Source organism: Mangifera indica, chromosome 8 (genome assembly GCF_011075055.1).
Source record: "Mangifera indica cultivar Alphonso chromosome 8, CATAS_Mindica_2.1, whole genome shotgun sequence".
Lineage (NCBI taxonomy): Eukaryota > Viridiplantae > Streptophyta > Magnoliopsida > Sapindales > Anacardiaceae > Mangifera > Mangifera indica.
In genome coordinates this window covers 2761130-2773094 of record NC_058144.1, presented here as the reverse complement: position 1 = coordinate 2773094, position 11965 = coordinate 2761130, and the positions used below count along the sequence as shown (strand labels likewise).

Here is an 11965-nt window from a genome sequence, read left to right as displayed (position 1 = left end):
TGTCCACGATCCACCTCTCTTCTCTCTGCCCTTGGTATCGTCTCTTACACACAAACTCCGCCTTTGTCTTGTGCATTTGATAAATACTAAATTTTCTATGGAAAATCCTCATGAATTAGTCCTTAAAATCCAAACATATATGACAAGAATTATGAGATCATTGGATTGTCTTTAACTCGCCGTGTATCATAGCAAACTCCGGTTCCGATTTAAGTAATCCGTAATTTCCATTTTCAAATATCAATATAATATGATTACTCTTGGCAATGAGACGGGATGAGATTAAATATTCTAATCTTGATCCTCCTTTGCAATGATGACATTTTTCTGTTTCTACCTAGTCATTTATATAGAGATTATTAGAAATTTTTGTCTCCTCCTCTTTACAAGAAAAATTGTTCTTCCTTCCCCACTCATTCTTTGGGGTAAAATTCTTCTCCTCAACCTCATAAAAAATTAGAATAAATAATAAATTAGTTCACACCTGAGGATGAAATTGGTAATATCCTGTGATTTTGTATTCTGAGTTTTCTACGGATCTACCTTAATAGCTTTTAATTTATTGACTGAGTTCATTAGAATCCAAGAAATCAATCATGACAAACGAAAGGACTGCAACAGGAAACACTAGTTTCGTTTTGGAATAGCACTGAAAAAAAAAAAGAAAAGCAGAGGCCATAAATCTTCTGGCCTAAGCATTGATTGGAGTGAAGAAGTTAATGGGGTTATCAATTCTCGATGGAATTGGGAGGTGAATATTGAAAGGTGAAGGAAAGTCTTGTCGACTTTGATGGGTTTAATTATTCACATCATAATTTCTAATAATTTCAAGATCTTTGTCTTCTTCCTGTAAAATTCCCACAACCATATCCTCCAAAAAGTTATATATTTTGCCTAAACCAAACAAACCATTTGGGTTGGTGTACTCACAAAAAGATAGCAAGCTTGACATTATTATTCATCAACCTGAAATTTAATGATGAAGATTGGGCGTTTATGTTGACCATACTTTGATTACAAAACAAGTAGCCATTGGCTTAGGATAAAAGTGGTAATTAATTAATTCAAAATTAATATTTTCGGGGATAATTTGAATGACCAAAGATGAACGTTATTAAACATGAGAATATGGTTTCAGACTCAAATAATATATTAAAATCAAATTTTTGATTTACTCAATTTTAGTCTAAAGATTTTATTTATCATTTGAAACATATTTACACGAGAAAATTTTCATTAACTTATTAGGTGAATCCGTGAGTGGGCACAACAATAATTACTCTTATTATACTTCAAACGAAAGTAAGTAATGGAGGATAATATTTATGTAATCCTACAAACGGATGTTAATGATGAAAATCATTCATTGCTTTTTGATAATAAAGTAAAGGCCAAAGGATTTATTCTTATCCAAAGTTTTTTCTTTTATCGAGTTTTTATTTGTTAACTTTAAAAAATCGAAATACTCATATTTTTAATAAAATTTATTATTAGGGTTAAGAAAAAATGTAATTTAGCAAAAGTATTTAAAAAAATTAAAATTTTATCACATTTTATCTCTAAATTTAAAAATCTATCAATTTTCATCCATCTAAAGTTTAAAAAATGACTATTTTTTTCTAAGGTTTTTCCAATCGCCATTTTCGATAGTCGAAAATGGTGATGGCTATGTTTTCTATCCCTCCTGGCTTTTCTCTCTAGCCCAATCCATCCCCAATCAACACAGACTGTTTTCGTCTTTGTCTTTGACAATCTATCTCCTTTTCTAGCCAAAAACTGAGCCGAAGTGAAGAAGACAAAGAACCAAAGTCAAAGTTCAACACTCTTATCATGAAAAACCACAACAATTAGAAACGAAGAAGGAGAACCAAAGCCAACCAGAGATCATCACAAAGAATCAAAGCCAAAGAGCCATGAAGTAAAGAAGACAAAGAACCATGAAGTAAAGAAGACAAAGAACCGTGATGAAGGAGACGAAGAGGCGAAGTGAAGGAGTGGTAGAGATAGATCGTCAGAGAGTGTGTCAGGAAGGATAGAGAACATGGTAGTCATTGTCTTTATCTCTGATTGTCGGTAGTAGTGATTGAAAAAACCCAATAAGAAAATTGTCACTTTTTAAATTTTAAATAAAAAAAATTATTAAATTTTTAAATTTAGTGAAAAAATACAATAATTTTTTTTATTTTTTTAATATTTTTACTAAATAACATTTTTATCTTTAACTCTAACAATAAATTTAATAAAATAATAGATATTTTTGAAATATGAGTAAAATTTTGGATGGGAATAAGTCCTTTTGCCTAAAGTAAAAGCAATCTCTTTATTCCTCGAAAGTTGTAACAAGGTGATTCTTCATCACTTTATTTGTAAGCAAGCCTACACTAATCTCTTTTACCTTAATCAAAGTTTTAATTAATGTAAACTGTCCTAGGTTTTATGATTATCACCTGTCGACACTTCTACAACTTTTCTTTAAAATTTTGTCGGCATTTAAATTGTATTACTTGGGCCAAACAACGGCTGTATCTATCACTCTGTATTCTTCTTACAATTAGTTGGGCTGTCTATTAAAATATTCTCCATGGCCCATAATAAAATATTACAAATCATAATTTTAAAAAGAAAATTTATTATTGCCCCTTTTGCGTGAATAAAAAACAAAGTCTTTGGTTTTTGTATGACGTGGAAAATAAAAAAAAAAAAAAAGTTTGCAAGAATAGCCCTCCTGTTGCTCTGCTGTCTGGAATCCTCTTGGTTTCCTGAAAAATCAGGCCCACAGAGAAAGGGAACCTAAAATGCAAAAGTTCATGATGAGGTCCACAGCGTATCTATTACAAATTAGATGCACTTATTATGGGCCCAGTAACTTTACAAGGGCTTCATATTGAGTTTCAAACAGCGGTGTGCCAAATTAATAATAAGTAATATTATATGGATAATTTAATATATAAATAATAGTATATTATTATTTGATTAGATAATTAAAAATTAAAAATATTATATTATTGATTAATGAATATCTAATTTGGTTTTTCTGACAATCACATGATAATACATAATTTAAGTACTCAATCAAATATTTAAATCTCACTTAGTTTTATTTAATCAAAGATCCCCCAGCCAGCCGCGTTCTCAGAAATGGTAAATTAATCAGAAAATTGACTGAACTTGACGCGTTTATGAAATCCTTAATAATCACAGTTCATGTATGTATGTTTGTTTTCTTCTTCTTTTACTGAAGTCTGGCCGTGAAAAAGGTTTATAAATAGATGATTTTCAACGTAAAATTAAGCTTCACCTTGACGCACAATTATTGCTTTGAATGAATCGACAGAGAAACTGGGAGATGTACTTACGAAAACACGAATTTGAAAATCTAAACACAACACTATTCATTAAAAAATCTTAATACTGGGTCCTCTATAATTTTCTGTGGCAACGAATATCAGTTTTTCTGCTTCCTGAAGCATCCCGTCACTCTTCCCCACCAACTGCTTCAATCAAATCTTTTCTGGGTTTTTTTTTTTTTTGTCAAACAGATGGACATTCGTTTTTCTTGTGATTTTTCAAAACCTCTCAATCATAAAAACATCAGAACAAACCAAAAATGAAGCAATTAAATGATTCGTTAATATTTCATAAATATCAACAATAGGGGCAATACATTAAAGGGCGAGTTTAAGGTCTAAACCATCTTCCTCAACTTGTTTCTTTTCTTCTTTCTTGTTACAGGGGCTGGGAAAAATTATAGGTGACCTTCTAAATTCGATATCTTCTGTGAAATCCTGCCATTCAAAAGACGGAATCCAGCTTGATTGTTCTTCTTGTCTATTATCAGTCCGCCTTATTTTTTTCTTCTTATTCCCCTTTTCTTCCAATCCATTTAAGTTTTCTCTTCTACGATTACGCGCTTCGTGAAAACTTCTAATCAGGGAGAAAAACATCTCAATTTTCTCCTCTTCTTGGAGGTCGTCTTCAGCATTGCCAACACGCGATGCCACTTTCTCACTCTCCATATTGTCAAAGAAATGAGATACACAAACAAAAATAATGAGAGCGTAGGCCTACGTCGTCTAATTTCTTCAAACTTGGTACTATTAAGGGGTATTGGAGTTATGAAAAGATTAAAATGCCCTGGCAGACTCTTGTCTAACAGCCAAGTAGAAGCTGTAGTAGAATCCATTATTGATGGGCATAAATGTAAATGTGGAATGAAAATTGAGTAGGTGTGCGTCATGATGTGTACGTCAGCAAGAATGTTATTTCAACGGGGCCAAATGACGACTTCCCATCCGAGCCCAGGAAGAAACAAAATTTTTATTTTAAATTTGAAAAGTTTATTTATTCATTTATCATTTTTTTTAAAGTGAATTCTCATCAATTTTAGTATAAGTAAATGTTTTATTATTTGTTAATGTAATAATAAAAACATTATCACCGTTTAATAATCAATATATTATTATTTTATAGAAATTAATTATCATAATCATTTTTACCACTAACATAATTGGATCTCTCTTTGACAAAAATTTTACTGTTACACTTACTAGTTATATTCGCCATCAGATATTTAAAGATTTCATCTTGTCTTCTTTTGCGTAAACTATCTTACAATTATTTTTCTTAAATAATTTAAATTGATGAAGTAAGTAAAAACGTCAATCTCTTATGTAAAAATTTCAAGATAAGAGTCTACGTTGGGATATTGTTCAAATTTTTTTATTTATCCCAAATTTAGAATGTTTCTAACAGTAATCATTCTTGGGCTCACCACAACAAGAGGAACACTCAACAAAGAAATTGAAATCGTAATCACCAACCAAACCCCAATATTGACAAAAACAACCAGCATGCACATCACATGCAGGCAATGAAATCAGATTTATTGACTTTTCAAAGATGGATAGTTATTTCATAATCAACAAGGTCGAGCAATGGATCCATTATAATCGTAGAGAGAGCCATATCATTCATCACCAACACTACTAACCATCATCTTAACCAAGCCATTGTTAGAGATTTGGTTCAAGTTTTGGCTTCATTTTTATTTTTTAAGCTGTTGATACAAAGTAAGAGAATACTTTTTAATCGATAGAATAAATAAATTAAAATTTAGAAACTATTAGTTGTTAGATGAGGGTTCATTTTGAGAGGTAAAAAGTGTAAAGTTGATAGTAACTTCGTAGTTATGGGATTTTGAAAATAAAGGTAATTAGAGAGTGATTAAAGGATGGGAAACAATGAAATTGAAGGTTGGGATTTGAAGAGAGGTTTGGGAGATAAGACACTGCAAAAGGAGGAAAAAGTGGGGAAGGAATACCAGAATTTTGAATAATAATAACAAAAATAAAATAAAATAAAATAGGAGAAAACAAGAAAAATATTAAATATTTACAATAATAATGTATTTTATTTATACTATCAGAAATATAAATGATATTAACCATATTATGTATTATATAAAATGATAAAAAAATAATTTTAATAACCATTATAAGTAACGTGTGCCTGGATGGATAGATGAAAAATAAACTTTTAAAACTAAAAGGGTAAGAATTTATATTGTCAAAGATCAGGTGTGAAAATGTAATTTGGTCTATCAACCTCGTAATAGGCTGAGCCTTGATGACACAGCATAGATGACGTAATATACATTGGATTTTGACGACGACAACCACAACAACAACCACCTTAGACTTCAGTTGTAAAGAATCTGTGTAATTAAATAGACAACTTTTAATTCCCATCAATTAAGCCGAAATATGATTCCTTCAAGCTTAATAATTTTTCTTCTGATTCAATTACTCATATCATCCCCTTTATTGATTCTGTTCACTTACTGTGGTGTTGAATAAAAATTGGCCTGACCCTCCTCAAGGTTGAAAAATAAATTAAGAAACTTCAGTTGTCAAAAACCTAAGAAGAATAATTACACTAGGATATCGATTGAAAAACATGACTTTTTTAAAAAAAAATAATTATTATTTTAGGAATGTTACTAAATATATTTAAATCTGAAATTATAATATTTTATAACTATATATAACAGATTATTTGAATTGATTAGAAACTATAGTATAAAAAATTGATTCAGATTATTTATTTTTATATACATAATAAAAAGCTCGTCCCATGGATATTACCCTTTCTTGCTCTATCTAACATTAATTTTACCGTTAATTACTCTTCATCTATGCTCAAATAAAGATTGAACCACTCTTGTGATCTCCCTCAACAACATGATTCATCTCTCTCTCTAATATTAGTCTCACCTCATCTCCCTATTGCACAAGTTTGTTATTTTCAATAGCCTTCGCGTCATAATAAGATCAATAATGGTAACGTTCCAATCGAATGACAATTAAGTTTTTTCAGAGACAACTACATATTTTTAAGGTTGTAAAATATTAAATTTTCATGTTTAAACCATTTAGATGAAATTTGTAAAAATATGATAAAGATTTAAATTTAAATTTTTTCTTTTTTAAATTTTAATATTTTACTAAATTTGTTAATCTCTGTTATTACGTAAAAATGTATTCGTAGCTGTTATATTTATTTATTTTGTCTCAGTGAAGACTTTTAGTTGTTATAATTGTCATTCATTGGTTGGGAAGGATAATCAGAAAAAAGTTATGCATTTGCTGTCCTCCTTCCTGTACAAATTATAACAACAAACAAGTCTTCCACTGAGACCCAAAAAACAAAAGAGTTACCACATTGACTTACACGAAGTCGCTGATCCGGAGTGTTTAAAAGACAAACAAGTCGTGAGTTTTCTGGTTCTACTGGTGTTATACATAAATTAAAGTTTCCAATTTCTACGTATGGATACACAGATACAGTATATTTTTTCAATCAAAATACCTTCAATTTTATTTAATTAGTATTTTCTCTACTTTTTGAAGTCTCTTCTAAGATAGCTGCCTGGCCCAAATCTAAAGATGAGCCAAATCATAAATGAACTGTTATTTTAGGAAGGACCCCGAAAAGTGTAGACACTGAATGACTGAGATAAGATAAAGGAAATAAATGTATAAAAGATGAATGAATAACAAAGAAAAAAAATTTAAATATAAAAGTAAGTATTTAAATTTATAATGTCATTTCAATATTAAACTTTTGATTACCCTGCTCTCTTTCATGCCTGTCCTTCCTCCTCTCATCTGAATTACCTTTTTTCAATCAGACGACTATTTGGTAATTCAATCAATGAGTTTATTGATATTAACAGGTTTTGGGTGCTCTCATTTTCTAATTTCCCAGAAGAAAACGAATAAATTTTTTTTTCTTTTGTAGATACTCAAATAAATTATTAGCACCAAAGTACGTATAATAAAATTCAGTACTCTGAAAATAATAACAATCACTCCAGCTCCATTCATTTGATTCCTACTGCACTTGTGTATTTCTTCAACTTCACATATGCTCGTATATATTATTTTGCAAGAATAAAGGGAAGTTACATAAAATAGAACTGAACAAGCACAGAAGAGTTTGACGGTACTTTCTAACCTTTATTAGCTCCGTCAAACATTTAATGTAGCAAGCTACTCTCTCATGGAGGAGAATTTTGGGAATTTGGTTGGTAAACCAAATTCTGGGCAGTGAGTCTCTTTACCAACCATGATATTGAAACTAGCTGTTTACAGTGAAAGCCTGAGATCTATGGCTTCTTGTTTATTTTCTTCCTTTTGATCGGTTCCTTGTCTGGTTTCAGAAGAACCTGCTCGAGTGGCAGGAGGGTTTGTGATGAAGTGTTGTTGATGATGATGATCATGAGTCTCATCCAAGAAATCTTCACGTTGGAATGTAGGTTTCCAAATTTCAACTCCAACAGGCTTCTTTTCCTCAAGTTTTCTCTTTATCATTCTCTTTTCGTCCAACTCCTTGGTTAGATATGAGGTGGCCTTGAGATTGAGACGATCACGAGCCTCACGAATACTTTTGACAAGAGCAAAGAACTTCTCCATCTTCTCTTCATCGTTATCTTCTTCTTCCTCACGGTGATCATCCCAGCAAAGTTTCCGCTTTTTGCTTGAACAACCCTCCATACTGTATAAGACTTTCTCTCTCTTTTTTTTTTTTTTGGGGCCAAAACCAAGAAACAAGACACAGACAATCTATCTGCTTTCGGGGTTGCTTCTAGGTTGCTTCTGGCGGAAGTGTATCAGAGTCTGCATTAAATGAGGCCCAAGTCAAGCCAATATATCATACGGTATGTTTCTATTCCATTTACCAAAACGCCCTTCCTGTTGAAGTTAGGTGTCCGCATGCGTCACAATGTGACGCAGGTATTAAGAAATAAGAAGGCTGTTTTGTGACAAAGCCCTCTTCTGTTTTCACGCAGCGGCAAGCCCTCTTCAAGGCGCCCCATCTCTGTTGCTACCAACTATATTCTCAATGTCCCTTCCACAAATATTTATTTATTTGTAATATTTTAATATGATTAATCACAGGCTCTGCCCTGCTCTGCTCATATGTAAAGTTATTGATTGGTGGCTAAGCCGTCCATTTCCCTGTCTCAACAACCCAACTAGTCCAGAATATAATAATGATGATGGAACTGTGAAAACGCAAATGGCGACATAAATGGCGATGAATGAACCTGTGTGTCAAATATGTTTTAAAAAAGACCATCAACAGGTGGTTGGAATAGAGAAATAGTATGTTTTATGTATAAAAAAATATGAATTTAATTTTTTTTTAATGATTTATTAAAATTAAATATTTTATTTATTTAATTTAATAATTATAAAATCGATTATTAAAATTAAAATTAAAATTTATTTTATTTAATATAATTAATTTTACCTTAAAAATAATAGTCAAACTCATCATTATGAAAAGAAAAAAAATATATGTTTAAAAAATGACCTCTACTTGTACGAGATTTCTTTTTATGAAGCATTGATTCACAAGACTCGATAAAGAAGCTTGAAAAAGCTTGGCGCATGACCATTTTTATTTCAAGGGTCCATTTTGATTCACTGTTGATTTACCCATAGGGGCGGTTGATTAGAATATTTTAAAGATTATCTCGATAATTTATTTTTTATTATTTATATTATTTTATTTGATTTATTAATAATAAAATATTATAATATTTTTTTATTATCAATATTATTATAGTTAGAGCTAGATTCAAATCAAATTGAGTTTGAGCTTGAACTCAATTCTATTTATATATAATAGAGTTTGAGTTCGAATTCGAACTCAAGTTCATAGAAATTAAGTTTAAACACGATTTGAATTCAGTTTGGTTAATTTTAAGCTCAAGTTTTTAACTATTTTATTACTAAAATGATGTCGTTTTAATACATATTAGTCGAAACAACATCGTTTTGTATTAAAATTTTTAATTGAAAAATTTGACGAATAGCTCGAACTCATATAGGGATGACTCGTTTCGGGCTCGTTCTAGCCGTGCTTGAGCTCGAACAGACTCGGTTCGAATCCAACCCTAGACGTGACAAGTAAATGTAAGGGATAATCTGATTTTATTATAATTACATTATTATTTATTAATTTTTAAGGCAAAATTAAATTTATTTTTAATTAATATAACAAATAATATAAAAAATATTTTTAAAAAATTATATTCAAAGACATTTAAGTAAAATAATTTACTAGTATTTTTTTATTATCATTAACCAAACACATTAATTATTTATACCATTTATTTTTATCAAATTTTATTAAATATAATAATCACTTATACCTAGTAATCTTTTCAGTAATCTATTTTTAAAATAATTTTTTTATTTTAATAATAAAATATTAACCAAAATCAAACGCCCCCTTAAAATTATTGTATGAGATTAATTTTTGTAGTATGTCACAACTGAAACTTATTACTTGGGTCTCACATCTCATAAAGATATAATTATTATAAAATATATATATATATATATATATATATATATATATCTAATTTTAATTATTTAATTAAATATATAAATAATATATTATCATATAATTTTAAATTAAAAATAAAATAATATTTAATTATATAATAATATATCATTTAAATATTTAAAACTAGTATATGTGAAATTATTGTGATTGTTATTCGAAGAAATTAATGGAGTTAACTATGGTTAAATATTTGTAACCTATGTATTTTCCAATCAAACTAATGCAGTCCATAGCTTATGCGATTTTGTCTTTGGCATTAATTGGGTTTGGACCACTGTGGCCTGGACCGTTTCGGGCCTGAAAGCTGCCCTTTGATTTTTAGAGCCCATTACTGCTCATATATCTCTTTAATAATTATTTTTTAAAAATGAAAAACACTCTGAGATTGAAAGCCCTAACCTCTGAGAAAGGAATATAAGAGTCCTCTTGTCCCGATGATGACTTTGTAACCTTCTCTTACATAGAGTGCATCTTGGTTGACCTACATTTCCCAGAAGACAAAACGTCTATGCTTCTTTGAAGAGAATGCATATATCCTAATTTTATCGTCTTTTTATTAAATAATTGTTAATCATCGTTTTTAAGCTTATCTGATCAACAATTTTTATTTATATTGAGTTTAAATAAACAAAAGAGTAATATTATATATATTTGTTTTAAATATATAAATAGATATTTATTTATGTGTATAATTATATAATTAAATGTTATTATATAGTAATTTATATAAGTATATATCTATTTAGATATTCAATATAGATAAATATAATTTTATTGATGAAAAATAATATTATATATCTATTTTATATATATAAATAAATATATATTTATATGTATAATCCCGTTAGGAGGAGGGGGCGAGGGGGAAATATATACTTATAAATAATTTCCTTTGCAAGGTAATCTTGAGCTTTTGCACTTTTACCTTTCAACTTCTTCAAGGCAGGCTATGTATACATATAAACAGAATGCTGACGCAGATCTAGATAACCCACTTTTTCTTCCATAGAATAATTAGTAAGGTCAATCTTTCCGGTGATTTGATTCGATCCCAATAAAAAGCCAGCCAAGGGTATTTGTTTAGATGTAGATGGTAGTGGGTAGATTCCTTTTGGCACTTTATGAGGTTAACTTTAGCAGCCTTGGGAACCCATGTTCATTCGACATTCTCTCCATTTCTATGGCTTAAAGAAATTTCACATTCCAACTTGCGATGCAAAAGCACTAATCTTGCCATGTGCATATCTTTGTTAGACCTGAATGGATGCTTTATGTCTTATATATGATCTTTGTTATCGTGACTTTAAACTTGGCCGATACTCACCATCGTCAGCTTTCTGTCTGGATCCGCTGATGGTTAACCATGCAAGCACACTCAGTTATCATATTCAAATCCCCCTCCAAAAACTAACATGTGAGAATTATAATTTTCAACTTTTGCTTAATACTGTTAACAAGAAAAACAAAACAAGGCAGGGCTAGTGTCTCCAAAGTTTAATAAGTAGTTTACACTCCACCACTCAACAACTTGAACTTCTTTAACCATGGATGCACATGATAATAATTTTCCATGTCTGGGTGGACAGAGACAGAGAAATAGTGAGTGAAAAGATGATGAAAACGGTGGTGGCAAATGAATTTGGAGTAGCCGCTAGGCGTGCAGCAGAGATTGAAAGCCTTTTCCCTCCTTACCACCCCAATATTAAAGTTCTTTTTTTTTTTTTGTCCTGACCGAGAGCCCCACCCGAGCTGAATTATTTATTCGGAGTCAAACCAGTCATATCAAATAAATAAACCCTAGGTCTAGTAATTGACTTCAAAACACTAGTTAAAGTGAAAAGTCTAATCTTAATATAGTACTAACAAATCTTAAATCTAAACCCTTCATCTTCGAAATTTTACATCTTTCATTATTTAAACTACCTATTAGAGGGTAATTTTTAAGTTATTACTCAATTCCACAATATTTAACTTCTTGAATTGACAAGTTTCTCTCAAAACTATAGTTTCACTTCCACTTCCACAAAAATATATAAATAGCCACGCA

General features: G+C 30.2%; 1 protein-coding gene across 1 annotated transcript; it reads right to left on the bottom strand.

The window, feature by feature from the left end:
- Positions 1-3347: 3347 nt before the first annotated feature.
- On the bottom strand, positions 3348-4069 carry LOC123222940 (protein NIM1-INTERACTING 1-like). The gene has a single exon (XM_044645968.1). The coding sequence runs from the start codon at positions 4014-4016 to the stop codon at positions 3666-3668; it is 351 nt and encodes a 116-aa protein (XP_044501903.1). The 5' UTR covers positions 4017-4069; the 3' UTR covers positions 3348-3665.
- Positions 4070-11965: the final 7896 nt, after the last annotated feature.